General features: G+C 33.6%; 3 protein-coding genes across 6 annotated transcripts; 2 read left to right on the top strand and 1 right to left on the bottom strand.

Annotated features, from left to right (window-relative positions):
• On the top strand, nucleotides 1–2,998 carry LOC107635711. Its single transcript, XM_021122679.1, has 6 exons — nucleotides 1–30; nucleotides 167–347; nucleotides 814–920; nucleotides 1,786–1,871; nucleotides 1,986–2,076; nucleotides 2,733–2,998. Exons 1-6 carry the CDS (start codon nucleotides 1–3, stop codon nucleotides 2,898–2,900), a joined length of 663 nt encoding a protein of 220 aa, XP_020978338.1. The 3' UTR covers nucleotides 2,901–2,998.
• Nucleotides 9,225–13,366, top strand: LOC107637470 (receptor-like kinase TMK2). The gene is made up of 3 exons (XM_021122678.1): nucleotides 9,225–11,221; nucleotides 11,777–11,981; nucleotides 12,018–13,366. The coding sequence occupies exons 1-3, from the start codon at nucleotides 9,342–9,344 to the stop codon at nucleotides 13,263–13,265; spliced, it is 3,333 nt and encodes a 1,110-aa protein (XP_020978337.1). The 5' UTR covers nucleotides 9,225–9,341; the 3' UTR covers nucleotides 13,266–13,366.
• On the bottom strand, nucleotides 15,017–17,170 carry LOC107635709. Of its 4 annotated transcripts, none has more exons than XR_002362111.1 (4): nucleotides 16,888–17,170; nucleotides 16,503–16,694; nucleotides 15,707–16,046; nucleotides 15,017–15,362 (listed from the first exon to the last, which is right to left on the bottom strand). XR_002362111.1 is itself a non-coding variant. In XM_021122278.1 (4 exons), exons 2-4 carry the CDS (start codon nucleotides 15,730–15,732, stop codon nucleotides 15,072–15,074), a joined length of 402 nt encoding a protein of 133 aa, XP_020977937.1. In that variant the 5' UTR covers nucleotides 15,733–16,046; nucleotides 16,888–17,159; the 3' UTR covers nucleotides 15,017–15,071. The 4 variants fall into 4 exon arrangements, 1 of the variants encoding a protein (XP_020977937.1); XM_021122278.1 differs by lacking the exon at nucleotides 16,503–16,694 and adding an exon at nucleotides 15,511–15,595 and having other exon boundaries at nucleotides 16,888–17,159; XR_002362110.1 differs by lacking the exon at nucleotides 15,017–15,362 and adding an exon at nucleotides 15,371–15,595.

Here is a 17,534-nt window from a genome sequence, read left to right as displayed (position 1 = left end):
ATGCTCTCTACAATCCCTAACATAGCCACTGTAACAACGCACCCTTTCTCCCCTTCCTAACGGCGACAGCAGCCTTCAATCGCGGTGCACTCCTCCACATACGGCGACAGTGCGGTGCTATCTTCGACGAGCGACGGTGTGGTGCTCTCCACAAGCCCTAACATAGCCACTGCAACAACGCACCCTTTCTCCCCTTCCTAACGACGACAGCAGCGCTCAATCGCGGTGCACTCCTCTACGTACGGCGACAGCACGGTGCTCTCCTCGACGGGAGCGGTGCTCAATCGCAAGAAACCCCTATCCCTTCTCTTCTCCTTCTTATTCTTCCTCTATTCCTCTGTTTCCAGGTATTTGAGAAAAATGATTTTCATGTTCTTTGAATTAATTCATTACAGTTTACTTAGATTTTAATTTTTAGCTAGTAAATTATTTTGCAATTGTCTGATTTGATGTTCTGTGATGTGCTGTTCTCTGAAAAAACATGAGTTGCTGTTCTCTGAAAAAACTAAAATTCAGTATTTTAGTGTATGGCTCCTTCCAAACAATTTTGGATACTCACATGTGTTTCTAATAAGAAAGTGTTGCTTAAAAGAAGTAATAGCATGACAAAACTTGTAGCAATACTCTTGAAATTATTTTGTTTTCCTTTCGAGCTGCTTTTTCTTTATGATTATGCCGGCAAAACTGAGATCTTGTTAGCAAAATATATATTCCCTCTCAAAACAGAGACTTATAATTCATCTCTTTGGAAAAATGAACTACTTATTCAGTAATTTTCTCAGTTTATTTGCCATGATTTTTGTGATAGATAAGGTGGACCCTCCGTTTGCAGTGCTGTCATAGGAGCCACGGGTGAGCTCACAAGAGGGAAGATTTTTGCGGCTATATTCGCTCTCTACTACAGTGGCTTCCTTTTTCATGTACACTTTTTCTTTCATTCCTGTCTTTAACAAGCTTTGTTCTTTTCCCTTGTAATGGATAGTCTAAAATTCAGTTATGTACTGGTTGCAGACCATCATAATCATTGCTTGCCATGACTTGGGATCCCCCTTTCAGTTATTTCTCCTTTTCAACAGCAATTTTAGACATCACCTTTTTACATGGAAAGCCAGATATACAATGGAATATTCTCAAAAAGTGAAACTCTTGATGAAGCTGATCTTTGCTCTTATATGGACTATTGTTCTTCCTGTTTGCTATGCTAATTCAAGAAGAAAATATACTTGTTATTCTACTAAGTATGGAACCTTGGTTGAGAAATGGTGCTTTACATCCTATATGGTTGCGGCAGCCATATACTTAACAAGTAATGCAGTTAATGTTGTGTTATATCTTGTCCCTGCCTTCTCCAAGTATATAGAGGTCTCTAATAACAAGATATGCAAAGTTTTATCTTGGTGGACTCAGGTACCAAGATTAGACTATTGCTTTAACTTGTTGATTACTTGGACGTGCTATTATTGTTCTATGCCAATTCCAAGGCATAATCTTAGTGATATAACTATGCTTTCTGTTTTATCCTGTAGGATTGGATCTGTTTGATGTTTTTCATTTTCCAAAAATGTTTGATACACTGATTTATATTTGTATGTAATATTCATTTCTGGTTTTAAATGTTTGAATCTGAGTGTCACATTTATTTATCATGTACACCCTCCAAATGAGAAATTTAGATTCTCAAACATATTATTGCTGATGTTTTGACTATATTTTTTTGTCAATTTAGATTTCACTGCAGTTTGCCTTTTATATCAATTAATTTTCAGTTTCTTTGTCTTGAGTTAGGTTCATGAGTATGCGATACTTCTAAATCTGGGCTCCCTTCAAGCAATATCAATGAAAGATTGTGTACTTATATTTGAATATAATTGGTAATGTCTTAATTCCAAATTAATACATTATGGTTACATCACTGTCATCATTTCATGGATAAAGTTATTTGAGTGGACTAAAGCCAAACTTCTGCCTCTGTTGATATTTATTAGTAAAGGAGGGCAAGCTTTTCTGGAGTCATTGTTGCCCAGGTTGAACCCCAAGAACAGTAACGGAGGGCTATCAATGCCATTTGAACTCGAGGTTTGTCTGAAATTTACTACTTTCATTTAACATACTTACATACATAGTACTGATTACTGAATAGGATAAGGAAATACACCAAAACTGAATAGTTGGAGAAATTTTAGAATTATAGCTCAGTAGATCTTTATGGCCATAGTTTTTGAAAAGGTAACAATAAGTTTCGTACTATTGTGGATGTTTGTGTACACAAAGTATACAGATAGGAGAACCTAACCATTTCTTGGCTCTTTAGCAGTGAGTGTCTCTCCTAAGAGTTTTCTTTTGATTTCTTTTATGTTACTGAGGCATCCATTTGTGGTGACACTGTAAACAAGCGGCTGTGAACTGCCATCCATTAAACTATTAGACAAATCACATACATGGAGCCTTTCCCACTAAACTCTAAACAATTTACACCCCACTACAAAATAGATGAAAATCCTCTATTTCATATCCTATAATCTTCGAGGATTTCTTAGTTTCTTTTTCAGAGGGATATTTAATAAATGTATTCATATTTTTCTCAAACATGTTAATATTTTAAGAATTTGGACCAATCTCCATCGACTCATATACCAAATCATGATTAGGTATAGCTAAATTGTTGTAACACTTGAGTATACTTGTTATTGTTAAACTGATGTTTTGACTATATTTTTTTTTTGTCGATTTAGATTTGGCTACAACTTGCTTATAGTTGGATGAGGTTTTCTGAAGAGATAAAGGAGATTCTTGGCACAATAGTAAAGCACAAAGTCCTTTTGGTTTCAAATGAAAAAATTAATTTTTTTTTGTTCAAGTTCATCATGAGAAAAACATGTATTTTATTTGCTTATGTTTAATTTTTATTTGACTTGGTAACTTAGCAAGTATATGTTAATTGATACTTGGAACACCTTTCTATATACATGCAATATATATTATTAGCCTATTCTCCCTATATTGAATAAATTGAATTTAAATTTTTAAATATTATTAGTGTGTGCTATATATCCTTCAATTGTCATTAACAAAGGTAAAAAATATATTGCTTTAGATATAAAAAAAAAAGAGAATCTAAGAAAAACTCAATAAAGTGTTGCTTTAGGTATTAGAAAAAGACAACTGCAAATAAACTTAGATAAGTGTTGCTTTAGGTCTATGAAAAAGGCAACTTAAAAAATTTGGATAAGTGTTGCTTTATGTATACGAAGAAGGCAATTTAAAAAAACCTGGACAAGTGTTGCTTTAAGTATATGAAAAGGCAACATAAAAAAACCTGGACAAGTGTTGCTTTATGTTTTAGAAAATACAACTTGTAAAATGTGTTGCCATAAAATTTTGTCTAAAGTGTTGTGTTTGGGTCCTCTAAGGCAACCCTCATGAGGAGTTGCTTTTTTTTGTAGAAAAGGCAACGCTTTTTGAAGGTTGCCATAAAAAGGGTTCCCTTTAATACACAAAAGCGTTGCCTTAGACCAAAGGTAACGGCCGTATAGCTAACCCCCCAAAAAGCATTGCGTTTTGTCGGAAAGTGTTGCTTTTGATCAAAGATAACACTTTTCCTTATTCTAGGCAACGTTTTTAAAGGGTTGCCTCAACCCGAATTTGTTGTAGTGGATCAGCCTTCATGTTTTCTTCCCATTTTGGCCAATCATTCCTTTGTCGACATTCTTCGACTGATCTTGACTCAAGATCCTTACTTTCATGCATGATATTTAATGCCACATTATATGCAAATATTTCATTGACAATTGTCCTATTTCGGTCTCATTTTTCTCCTGTAAAGACATAATTTATCGAGATCTCGTCATTTTCACAATTTTCAGGTACCTGAACGTCTTCTGACGTTAAAACTATATCAGAATTTTGGACAACTGCATGTGTCTCTACTATGTCTTTTTCAATAGGAATAGTATTTACCTCTTTTATTTTTCGAAAATTTTTGTCTTTGGAACCGACAGGCCTGCCTGGCGTGAATTTGCTTTAGTGGCTACTTGTCCTACTGGGACATCAATTCGAATTGGGGCATTTTTCACTGGTATATAAGATTTGGTTATCCTCTTTGTATCGAAAAATGCATCAGACAATTCATTTGCTATTCTTTGCAAATGTATAATCTTTTGAACTTCTAGTTCACATTGACTTGATCGAGGATCTAAATGCATCAAAGATTATGCTTTCCAATTAAGTTCCTTTTCAGTAAGCTTATTCTCTCCCCCTAATATTGGAAATTTTGATTCATCAAAATGACAATCCGCAAACCGGGCTTTAAATACATCTCAAGTTTGTATCACGAGATACCTCACTATAGAGGGAGAATCATATCCAATATATATCCCCAATTTTCTTTGGGGTCCCATTTTGGTGCGATTAGGTGGTGCAATGGGAACATATATCGCACACCCGAATATTCTTAAATGGAAAACATTTGGCTGCTGGCCAAAAGCTAATTGCATAGGAGAGAATTGATGATAACTCGTTGGCCTCAAACGAATAAGTGCTGCGGCATGTAAAATAGCATGTCCCCAAACCGATGTTGAGAGATTTGTTCTCATAAGTAAGGGTCTAGCAATTAATTGGAGGCGTTTAATAAGTGATTCTGCTAACCCATTTTGTGTGCGAACATAAACTACTGGATATTCAACGCTTATTCCATAATCATACAGTAAACATCAAAAGTTTGAGAAGTAAATTCACCAGCATTATCAAAACGAATTGCAGAGAATCGAAGTGTGTGCGAGAGTGGTTTTTCATTTGGTACTGTTTTCTAATCAAATCAAAATTTCTACAAGCCCCTCAAATTTTACCTAAATGCTCTCTATGTTAGGACAGGTTCCTTATGCTTTGTCCTGGTCATAGGGCCTAACTAATTGTTAGTTAGAACTAATATTGTTTAAGTTAATAAATTTGTAATAGTTCTTACCAATGAGCTATAACTTAAAAGGTGGAAATTTAAGTGTAATTCACGTGAAGTTGATAGTTGAAAATCAGTAAATAAAAATTTAGTCAAATCATCTAACAACTCTCAATTATTTTACATAAAGTCGACTACACTTAAATGACATAATTTTTCTCTTTTTTCATACCCACTTAAAGATTACAGGTTTGAGTTTCATTTCTAATTATAAATGATAAATTACATGTTATTTTAGAAAAAAATTGAGTAAAATTTATCTTTATATATTATTTATTAAATACTTGTGATGAGTTTGGAAAACTCTATTTTTAATTAAGTGATGATCAAACATTATTAATAAAATCAGTTGCAAAAATTATTGATATTAAATTAAAATGATTAAAGTAATTTTTGCAATGCAGGTTTAGTTTGGGCAAAAAATGAAAATCTGGTGCAAGCCCAAATGTGCTTATAAGAATTTCAGCTTTGATGTTGAATTATTGTGGCTGAAATAATATGTTGTTACTTGGACCAGATTGGGTTATTATTGCTAAAAGCCCAAATACATGCTTTCCTATATGCTCAATGCATGATCCAAATTTCATCAGGAAAGCAAATGTTATTATTGGGCCAGAATTAATTGTTGTTGTTGCAACTAAGCCCAATTCTATATTTGATAAAAGTTCCTCATGCATGATCCGAAATAAATGAAGAAAGAAAGCAAAATTGCTTCCAACGGATCCAAGAATTCAAACATGTGATGGATTCCAAAACTCATTCAATTGCCATTTATTGCATGGGAACTATGAGAGAGAATTTGACAAGTTGACATGATGGGGTTTAGCATTGCTACCCGCTACTCCACCTAAGGGAAGTAAAAGCAATTCACTTTAATTAATTTACTCAGATACACTCAATTGCTTTTATTCATACTTTCTTCTCTCTCGTTTCTTTTTCTTCTTCGGTTATTACACAGGAAACAATGGATGCCATGGAAGCTACATTGAGCTACCGAAGTGAAGAAAGAGCAAGATACAAGACCATCACAATGATGGCAAGAAAACATACTAAAATAAAAAAGAGCTGTGGCTAAGCTTTTTTATCACATATGGTAAGATATGGTGATGTTATCTTAGCCTCTCCATACCAAAAATGGAGGATGAAGATTCGGCCAGCAAGGGAGATTCTTGAAGCATGGCTTGTCTTTGATTCTGCTCAACCACCACAGGAAGTAGCTAGAGTGGCGAAGTGATGGTTGAGGCAGAGATGGAAGCAGATGAAGTCATCATCATCATGAAGCATCAAGGGCCAGAAATCCATCTTAGAGAGCAAACCAAGGATGGAGAGCTCGGATTGATGAAGAGTGATGATCAAGAAAGGACTAGAGGTAATTGCATGTTGGGTCTTGCATGGTTATCTCTTCTTTCTCTATGTGGCCGAACCGGTTATGTTTGTTGAAGGAGGAAGAAGTTGGTTTGGGTGTTGGCTTCAAGTGTGGAGGCTTCCCTCTTCTTTAAAAAGAGAGAACAGCCACTGATTGAGGCAAGGAGAAAAATTTGAGAGTGCAAGGCACAGTGTTCTCAGAACTACCTGAGCTAACAGTTTGCTCTTCTCCTTCAATGTATTATGTTTAAGTATTTTTCTGTTTAATTTTGTCATGTCTTGAGTCTCATGGAAAAAGGCAAACAGTGAGGTTTGTATGAAAAAGCCATAGAGCGGAAAAAGGCAGAGAGTGCAAAATTAAAAGAAAAAGTCATAGATGTCTTAGAGTTCCTTTGTTCATCTATGTTGTGTTTCATGATTCTGTGAGAATCCCCTTGTAAGTTGGATTAGCACTTTACAGGTTGTAATCAGATTGATTATAGTGAAATTCCATCACTTTTGTGATGTAGGCTGCACTGCACTTAGCGGCGGAACCAGGATATATCTGGGTGTAATTTTTCTCTCTTCTCTACTCCATTTCTGTATCTACTGCACAGGAGCAAAAACCAGAAATATCTCGTGCCAAGTGACGAGACAAAACGAAAAGTCTCGTGACTAGGGACGAGACAAAAGAAAAAGTCTCGTGTCCAGTAACGAGATAAAAAGACAAAAAGTTTCTTGAATTGGTCTCACAAGTCAACAAGGGTTATCAAGCAAAAAAGGGCTAAGATTCAACCCCCTTCTCTTAGCCACTGAAACCATCAACTTGATAGTGGACAAATTCAAATATTGGAGTGAACTAGCTATAGAAATCTCTGTGATTGGATTATTAATAACTTCTATCTATTGTATGTATAATTTATTTGTAAATAATTTAAATATGAAAAAGTATGAGGAGCCAATAGAATTTTGTACAATGTTAAATAAAGGGTAAAAATATTATCTTAGATTATTATATTATTTTTTAAATCAAATTATTTCTTTTTTTACATAATTAATTTTAAACACTATAATTCATTTCAATTCAATTAATTTCAAATCAAACTAAATCAATTACAAAAATAGTTTTTTTTTTCCAAACACATCTTATACTTTTTCTCAAAATAATCTCTCGAATATACTCAAAAAGAGTAAGTATCGTTTTTGTCCCCAACGTTTGAGATAAGTTTTAAAGTTATCCCTAACGTTTGAATCGTTCTATTTAAGTCCCTAACGTTTCAAAATTGACTCAATATTGTCCTGTCGTTAGGAATCTGTTAACGGAATTGATAACGGGACAAAATTGAGACAATTTTGAAACGTTAATGACTTAAATAGGACGAAAACGTTGGAGACAAAAACGATACATAGAAATAAATTTTAATTTTATCCTTTACTAATATTAATCTTTTGCGGTTCATAGTTATTCAATTATTTTTTAATCACATTTAAGTAAATTACACTTAATCACATTATTTTGATTCTAAATAAATTTATTTTTTTTTATAATTTTACTGTTAAAGATTTTTACTCATTATAAAATATTTATAAAATGACTAGAATCACATTACTTTATTGTATATGTATCATTTTTTTCACAAGTTTATGTACTAATCATTTTATAAATATTTTATGATGAGTAAAAATTTTTAAAAGTAAAACTATAAAAAAAAATAAATTTATTCAGAATAAAATTAATGTGATTAAGTGTAATTTAGTTGAATATGATTATAAAATAATTCAATAACTATGTACGGTAAAAAATTGATTATTGAAAGATAAAATTTAAATTTATTTTTATGTATCGTTTTTATCTCCAACGTGTTCGTCCTATTTAAGTTCCTAACGTTTCAAAATCGTCTCATGGTGATAATGACTACACCAATAAATTGATTGATGCATATATATATATATATATATTCCGTTAACAACTGAAAAAATATTTAAAAAAGAAGAAAGAAAGAAAAGCATAGATGAGATAGAACTGTAAAATAAAAATAAAGGAAATGTTACGTAATATACATGTTAGGATTCCTAACTAACTGCTGTTAAATTTTTGTATTTAGAATATACAGTTACATATAGCAACTAATCATCTGAATAATTTAGTGCTAGTTGGACTAATTAGGAGAAGTTGGTTACAGACTTGTGATTATGAGTGACTAGTCACAAGCTACTATCTATTGTATATAAAGACCTGAAACCTCATGTGTAAGATGAGTTCTACCATTCAATGCATACTCTTTTATACTTTCTTCTGTCTCTAAGACCAAAAAGGAAGAAATAATTTTTCTGTAAAGAAAAAGAAAACAAGATAATGCATACTTTTTAGATGACTTTAGTACACGAAAAAAAAAAGAAAAACAAATAAAGGTGAACAGCAAAAAATGTGGCCTCATAGACAAACAATTATTGCTATTCGAAAATGCTTCCGTTCGACCCCAAAAACAAAATTGTGTTAATAAGATATATTCATTATTATTGTTAATTAAATACATTTAAAGTAAAAAAATATTATTATTTTTGATATAATGTTTGAATAATATTGTTAAAAAAAGAATAATATTATAAACAAAAAACTTAGTTGTGATTATTTTAAACCACATAAAGTGTTTTTATAACCTGTTTAAAGAAGAATAAAGAATGACGTAGTGATGAGAAAATTTCTTGCCAAGCTTATTAGCAAAGGAAAAATGCTATTTATGATAAAACTAGTTTTTAGTTAGATATATTTTAAATATAAAGATGACAAAGGTAAATTAGTGCAAAATGAATGAGATTTACAATGTTATTGATAATAAAAAAATTAATATTAACTAATTAGAAATTAATTTTCTATACCTATTAATAAATTATAAGTCAATACTTTTTGTCTTTTGCAAATAGCATTTTTATGAGTTAAAAGTTTGGACTGAGTTGTTCATCATAGGTTTCTTTTATACATGTGTGTGATTGAGCATCGACGGATTAGTGAACAAGCAATAAGTTGTTTATTTGGTCATCATATATGGCATACCTGAAATCAAGATCCAAAAATGGGATTATTAGTAATTTGTGTATGGTTGTGGTGTGCATCATGTGTTGTGTGGAGTCCAACGATGATGAAGGTGCATACATGTTCAAGCTTATGAATGCACTCAAACCCCCTGCTTGGTCCAACACCACCCACATGTGCCTGTGGAGAGGCGTGACTTGCAACGATCAAAGTGGAAGGATTGAAGTGATCGATCTCAGATCAATGTCGCTGACGGGAACAGTTCCTGCAGGCCTCAACGACTCCCTCTCCCAACTCATATACCTCTATCTCTTCAACAATAATCTGAGTGGGCCTGTTCCCTCTCTCGCCAACCTCTCCTTCCTCCTATACGTGCACCTCGGCTACAACAACTTCACCTCCATCCCTCATGGCTGCTTCCAAGGTCTTACTAGTTTGCAGCGGTTGAGCTTGAATAACAATACCAACCTCCCACCATGGAACTTTCCTACCGATTTGACTGCTCGCTCCTCTCAACTCCGTCTCCTCGACCTGTCTTCTACAAATCTCATGGGCTCCTTACCACCAAACATATCCCATTCCTTCCCAGTTATGGAGAATCTTTATCTTTCTAACAACAACCTCTCCTCCATCCCTGAGGGTTGCTTCCACAACCTAACCACCCGTTTGTATGTCCTCTCTTTGGCCAACAACACCAACCTCCCACCATGGACCTTCCCCCTCGATTTGACTCATTCCTCATTGCAACTCTCCTTTCTCAACCTCCAGGCTACAAATCTCATGGGATCCCTACCAAACTTTTCTCATTTCTTCCCCAACTTAACAAGAGTTTCTCTCTCCAACAACAACCTTACCTCCATCCCCCAAGGTTGCTTCCAGGGTCTACCCAGTTTGGTGAGTCTCAACTTGGGAAACAACACCAACCTTGCACCATGGACCTTCCCCAACTTGACTCACTCCACACAACTGAAAGACCTCAATCTTACTGCTACAAATGTCATGGGCTCTCTACCAGAAATATTTGACTCCTTGCCAAGTTTGGAGACTCTTCTTCTTTCCAACAACAACCTCAGCGGTGTCTTGCCAGAGTCTTTCGGAGGGACCAAGATTGCCACCTTGCATCTCAATAACCAGAAGGGTAACGGGTTTTCGGGTCCGATTGATATCCTTTCAAACATGCTTGACTTATCTCAAGTGTGGCTTCAAGGGAACTCGTTTACAGGACCTATTCCTGACATGTCTCGTTGCACTGCTTTACAAGATTTACAACTTGGTCACAATCAATTAACAGGTGTGGTTCCAGATTCTCTCATCGCTCTTCAAAATTTGGAATATCTTTATTTGGGCTATAACTTTTTGCAAGGTCCCCTACCAAATCTTACCTTCAGTAATTTTGATAGTATGGAGAATCTTGGTGTTAACACCACAAATGGCTTTTGTCACAAAGATCCAGGACCTTGTGATCAAAAAGTGACCATTTTGCTTCAAATTGCTGCGAAATTCAAGTATCCAATTATGTTGGCACGTTCATGGAGAGAAAATAATGCCTGTAAAAACTGGAGTTTCATTACATGCGATGACAAAAATAAGATCAGAATGGTGAATTTATCAAATCTGAAATTGACGGGCACAATCTCACCTGCATTCGCCAATTTAATAGATTTGCGGGAATTGTATTTGGATGGGAATAATTTGACGGGTGAAATACCTGAAGGATTGACAACATTGCCTGAACTTGAAGTTGTGAATGTCTCTAACAACCATCTTACTGGAAATATTCCCAAATTCTCACCAAAGGTCAACTTTATTGCCATAGACAATGATTTTCCTAATGCTTCCTACCATAGAATCTCAACTCCTTTGATTACAGGTACTTCCACCTACCTTTGCATGTAGCATATAAGAATCTTTTAGTGAAATGTTTTAATTTCAAATTATCGTTTTTAGTTATTTAATTTAATAAAAAAACAATACTACAAATTATCTTTTACAAATTTGCAAATCAAACCATATTTAACGGTTACTAAGCTAGTTCCTTTTTTCTATTTTAGTAGCATTAGCTTTATTGATTTTCCATGGTTTTTAACTTTGTTTCTGTTGTCATGTGTCTAACTTGATATTTCGATATTTTGTTCTCAAATTTCATATTAGTATTCTGTCCATCTTCAAAATTTTATTTAGAAAACAATAAAAAAAGAGATGGTCTCGTTAGTTACCGAGATAATAAAAAATAATATTAAATTAAATTGTTTAATTTTATAATTTTAAAATTTAAAAAACAAAAACAAAAACACATTTAATTATTTATCTATACTAAAAAAAATTATTTCAATCTTATTAACAACTTTCATAAACTTTAATCATTCATTCATACCAAAAAAATAAATAAATTTAAAAAATACAAAAAAAATATCACTTTGTTCTTTCTTTTCCTAGGTTTCTCCCAGAACCTTCGTATCTCTTCTCTGTCTCCCTCTCTTCTCTTCGCACTCTCTCTTCTCTCCAGTAAAGAAGACGAAGAAGCTTCCTCCACGGCGCCCTGTCACCACAGCATTCGTTGCGCGCCTCATCCGGCTGAGGAGAACGTTGTCGTGTCAGAGGGCGTCGCCGTCTTCCTCGTTCATCATCACCGTCGTGAGCCTCTCCCTTCCGGTAACATCCTCTCTGTAAGAAAGACTTTGACTTCAGAATTTGTGGCATGCTTGTGTTGGCCCTCTTGTCTCTTTACAAATAATAGAATTTGTGGCATGCTTGTTAACTAGTGCTGGAGTTATTATAATACTTGTTTTGGTTATTTATAACCGCAAGAGGTGCCTTCATTTAATCCATCGAGTTATCTTCAAGACAACATACAATGACCACAACATCGAGGATTTTATAAAAAGTTATGATTTTTTGGCACCAAAGCGATCTAGTTATTCCGAAGTGAAAAGAATGACAAATTCATTTCGTGATAAACTAGGACAAGGTGGATATGGTACTGTATACAAAGCAAGTTTAACTGATGATCGTCAAGTTGCGGTAAAGATATTAAGTGAATCTAAGGGAAGTGGGGAAGAATTCATAAATGAAGTTGCTAGTATTAGTAGGACATCTCATGTGAATATTGTCTCACTTTTAGGATTTTGTTATGATCAAGGCAAAAGAGCACTCATTTATGAATTCATGCCTAATGGTTCTCTAGATAAATACATCTACAAAGCAAAATCTGCCGAAGCTTTTCGTAGTTTGGATTGGAGTGTTTTATACAACATTGCAATTGGTATTGCTCAAGGGTTAGAATACTTGCATCAAGGATGCACAACAAAAATTTTGCATCTTGATATAAAACCTGAAAACATTCTTCTAGATGAACACTTTTGTCCAAAAATCTCAGATTTTGGATTAGCTCGAATCTGTCAAAAGAAAGAGAGTAATGTATCTATTTTAGGCACAAGAGGAACTCCAGGTTACATTGCACCAGAAATATTTAGTCGAGCATACGGTAGAATTTCTGATAAATCTGATGTATATAGTTATGGTATGTTGATTCTTGAGATGTTTGGAAAAAGAAAAAATTTCAACAATAAAGAATCACATCGCAGTGAAATGTATTTTCCTGATTGGATATATGAAGATCTTGATCAAGATAATATTCTTGGTAGACACTCTGATATTTCAGATGAAGATAATGATATGATAAAGAAGATTATATTAGTAAGTTTGTGGTGTATTCAACCAAATCCATCACATAGGCCATCAATGAGTAAAGTTGTGGAGATGTTGCATGGAGAACTTGAGTCCGTGCCATTTCCTCCAAAGCCTGTGTTGTATTCTCCTGAAAGGTCTCAGTTAGAAATGTTAGATACATCTTCTAGTAGCAAGCATGAGACAATTTTAACAACCACAGAGGAAAGTAGTTCCATACATGAGATCAATAAAAATGTCTCATGTTAATATGATTGTAAAATATCTTGTACCTTTTTTGTATTTGAGTGCAGGTAAACATGTTTAATGTTGTTCTCATATAGACCTATAATATATATGTTGATGATTTATATTAAGGTGATTCTGAGTGACTAAAACTAAATTCATGCATGAGATAAAGCATTATTAGTTGTTGCTTCTGAAGTGTCTAAATATAACAAAAATGAAATCCTATCCTATTGAAGAAGCAATTAATTTAAAACAGCTACATGCCTCTGTCCTATTAAATCAAAGTTCATTGATTAAAGTTTGCTATTATCAAGCAAACAAGAAAGATCAAAAGGGTTGTTGTATTAAGATGAGAAATATTATTATACAAAATTTAGATCAAGAAAAAATATACCTGATCACTACCTCTTATATGAAGATATAGTAAATGATACATTGTTAGTTGTAGTACATTTGATCGATTTGCCCCAGTAAAATAGGTTTGACCACAAGATCCTTCTTAATTTTAGAAGCAATGAAATTTTTCTACAAGGAAGGACTCGAGTATGGAGAAGTTGAGTGATGCACTTTATCACTTTTCTTTTAGGCTCAATAATTTCTATAGAACTGTATGCTGATAGGACTTTGATTAATGTTTGATCAGCTCTCAAATTTTTAATTAATTTAGATGAGCCATATCATAAGGAGAAAAAAGATGACAATAATACATATATCATTTCTGCAAAGGAAACTATGGTCTATGGCTAAATGAGTCTCCAAGGTCTAATACAGTTGCTGCCAGAGATGATAAGTTTATCATTAGAAAGCATTATCTTTTTAAATTTAAAGTCCTTTAACTGTGTTGAAAATATTTATTGTTTTTTTTTTAATTTGAAATCATTTATTCTATTTTCTGTAATTTCAAATTCAAGTAATTCAACCAATTTGCATAACAACTACTATCTAATTTTGGCAATGACGATGAATTCAGATCTAACAATGATGTTAAAATAAAATAAAAGCCATGAGAGGGAGCGAGCGTTAATAAACATAAACCATTAAAGGCAAGAAGATTTGGAGAAGGAGGGTTTAGTTATTAATATTCTAACAAATTATATAATGAGTTATTTTAAACCGTAAGTTAATTACAAATTATTTTTATTATAGTTAAAATATTAATTTTGGTTAAATTTAAACAACTCAAATTATTAGTATAGTTAGTAATTATATATATGGTGTTTGCTACGGTACGATCATAAATTCATACGTACCGATACGTTTAATATATGGACAAATAACAATAAGTCTTTTTGTTTTCTTTCAACTCTCTCTCTCCTCTCTTTTACAAAATTATCTCATCTCTAAATTTATTTTATTTAATTAGAAAAGGAAAAATAAATGTTTAAAATTGACCGGGGGATAGGTGTATACTATACTTGAGCAGAGGGTCTTTGACATGTAAAGCTATCATTTGTATATTTTATTCACGACACCTAAAAGATATGAATTATTGAATGGTGATAAACGTTTATGAACAAATATTAAGATGTTAATATGAATGTATTTTACATAATTAATTAATTCAGATGAGAAAGCAATGATGAAAGCACACAGTCAATTATGTTAAAAAAATCACGGATAAATCAAATAAGAATTTTAAAATGTATCGATATCCTGATGTTTTAATGATTTTTAATCATTGATCTTAATTATAAAAAATATATATCATTATATAATTAAGATGCTGGCTTTTCATTGTATTTTCTCTGTTTTTCTTTATGCAGAGTGTAAAGTAAAAAAAGAACCTTGTTAATTATGTGGTTATAGTTCAATTCCTTTTTTATTTTATTAAATAGAAAAGAAAAATTTGTTCCTAGATCGCCCTTTTGAATTGGCTTCTTGCCAGCCCTCATCTGATGATGTCTCCTCCTGGTGAATAGATTCACTTGACACTGGTGGACTATACATAGGGACATTATTGCCATTTTCGTTCATAACTTCATAATCCACCATGCCAGATCTTTCTTTTGTTTTGTTTTCTGCCGTACCAGTAGCATATTCCAAGCCATTATAGACAACACCCACATTGCTTGGTGCATCTTCACGTTGAAGGTTTTGTTCACTTATTGGTAGAAGTATCTAAAAGATTAGAGATATAAACGACAACTTGCATAATGAGGCAATACAATAGAAAATTTTACAAAACAAAGGTAGCAGCAGTTTATAATAATAAAGCAATTAATGTCAAATATATAAGGTAACACCATGTAAAAATTTGGCAGAGAACCTTCCCACGCTGCTGTTTTCTCTGAGCTTGTTCATTTCCATTAGAATCAAGCTCGGGACTTATAAAATCCAGAAGATCTGACACACTGCATTAAAAGAGTCACAGTTTTTTGGTGCCCTGAATACAACAATCAACAGAAATTCTTCATGGCATAGGCATCTAAACCATTTTGAAGAGGAGAGTCATTGTAACCTACTTCAAAGCGAGCTCGTATTGGTGCATACGATAGTAAAAGACAGAAAGGTCCCCATAGCTTTTTATTGTGTCAGGATGATCAAGCCCAAGCTCTCCCTCTCATTTATATCAACCGCCTTTTGCTGATAGATTGTGGCCTAAATAAGCAAAACTCGAACAAGTTCATTGGCAACAATAATGATGGATAGACTCTACTTTCTACACTACATGAGAAGCAAATATAACAGAATCTTCACATGATTACCATAAGTTGCTTGGTAAAGAACCACATCTAAAAGATTATAGGCACTTGCAGTAATTCGATGATAGGTACATCAAACAGCCATCATCTTCACCAATGCCTGCAATTAAATAGACAAGTGTGTATAGAAAATAACAGATCATGCTTATGGCAGATAACAAACAAGATGATAATAGTCAAACCACAAGATGATAACCCAAAATAATGCTTTAAACTGCAAGTTCCAACATTAATTTGAGATGACCTAAAGCATAGCTGGTGCAAGAGAGGTAAATTTATTAAGCATAAGATGATGATAGTCAAATCACATTATTAGGTCATGATTAATAAAATTTATACAAGGCATAAATAGGTGGGAAGATAATTCATGGCAGCAACAATGCCAGGAATATTTTTCTGAACACAAATAAAAAAAAAAAGAAGCAAAAAACATATTTAGGAATGGCATTAAGCAAAAGAAGAACTCATGGCAAGATGGAGTGTTGGGAACAAACTGTGCCATTCCTCCAAACTCAAACTACACATACAAGTTTCAAACCAAGGATCAGATTGGCACCTTTTCCTACTTTCCATCAACTGCATTTCACAAAGCCGCTGGAGGATTTGGAGGACTCAATATCTATCACAGATCTGTCATCCCAATCCCTTATCCAAACCCTGCTAGTGATTTCACTTTGTTCATTGGTGATTGGTTCAAGACCAACCACAAGGTAATTAGCCAACCAGGATTATTACATTTTGCTCCATTCTTGATGAATCATAAAAAAATTGAATGTTAGTCTTCTTGATTGCAGACATTAAGGCAGACTTTGGATTAAAGCAAGAATTGACAAAATTAACAACAACGAATATAAAATCACAGAAATTAAAGTAAATCCCATTAATTACAGAAATCACTACAGTGCTATAATAATTAAAAGAAATCACAGAGGGGGAGTTACCGAAAGGGAGAGGCTGACGACGGTGATGAAGAACGAGAAAGACGGCGATGCTCTCTGGAACGAGGAAGACGGCGACGCTCTCTGACGCGACGACGTTCTACTCGGCTGGGTGAGGCGCGCGACGAATACTGCGGTGACCTTGGCAGGGCGCCGTGGAGGAAAAGAAGGAAGAGGATGGAGAAGGGAGCTGTCGAAGAAAATCTGGAGCCGAGTGTGAAGGAGAAGAGACATCAACCAATCAAAATTACAAAATAAACTTATTTTAGAGAGAGTAATCAATCCTAATGATTATAAAGAATACATCTTTCCAAAAATATAATGATTATTTTAATTATTTTAGAGAGAGTAATCAATCCTAATTTCGTCGGTAACCAAAAATATGTCTGTAATAAAGAATACATCTTTCCAAAAGCTTAATCATGTCATGATACCACTCATCCCAAAAGCTTCAATTGATGGTAAAAAGTAACACTAATGATTATATCTCTAATACTCCCTAATCCTCCATTGTATACATTATACAAATATTCTATTGATTTTTCATACTTTTCCTAAAAAAAAATATGATGGCATGAATGCTACTACCAAATGAAATAAAAGGCAACAGCAACTTATTAGCAGGTAGGGAATTAAATTAATTACTGATG

The sequence above is a fragment of the Arachis ipaensis genome, chromosome B04 (genome assembly GCF_000816755.2).
Source record: "Arachis ipaensis cultivar K30076 chromosome B04, Araip1.1, whole genome shotgun sequence".
Lineage (NCBI taxonomy): Eukaryota > Viridiplantae > Streptophyta > Magnoliopsida > Fabales > Fabaceae > Arachis > Arachis ipaensis.
This window is presented reverse-complemented; position numbering and strand designations above follow the sequence as displayed.

Excerpts from the sequence above, each read along its gene's own strand:
- LOC107635709 (XM_021122278.1), bottom strand. The coding sequence starts at position 15,732 with ATGCACCAATACGAGCTCGCTTTGAA. Across the intron at positions 15,596-15,706 it reads CAATACGAGCTCGCTTTGAA|TGTGTCAGATCTTCTGGATT; the intron begins GTAGGTTACAAT and ends CTTTTAATGCAG. Across the intron at positions 15,363-15,510 it reads GAAAACAGCAGCGTGGGAAG|ATACTTCTACCAATAAGTGA; the intron begins GTTCTCTGCCAA and ends CTAATCTTTTAG.
- LOC107635711 (XM_021122679.1), top strand. The coding sequence starts at position 1 with ATGCTCTCTACAATCCCTAACATAGCCACT. Across the intron at positions 921-1,785 it reads ACAGTGGCTTCCTTTTTCAT|GTTCATGAGTATGCGATACT; the intron begins GTACACTTTTTC and ends GTCTTGAGTTAG. Across the intron at positions 1,872-1,985 it reads CTTATATTTGAATATAATTG|TAAAGGAGGGCAAGCTTTTC; the intron begins GTAATGTCTTAA and ends GATATTTATTAG.
- LOC107637470 (XM_021122678.1), top strand. The coding sequence starts at position 9,342 with ATGGCATACCTGAAATCAAGATCCAAAAATGGGATTATTAGTAATTTG. Across the intron at positions 11,222-11,776 it reads ACTTCCACCTACCTTTGCAT|AACCTTCGTATCTCTTCTCT; the intron begins GTAGCATATAAG and ends GGTTTCTCCCAG. Across the intron at positions 11,982-12,017 it reads TCGTGAGCCTCTCCCTTCCG|AATTTGTGGCATGCTTGTGT; the intron begins GTAACATCCTCT and ends CTTTGACTTCAG.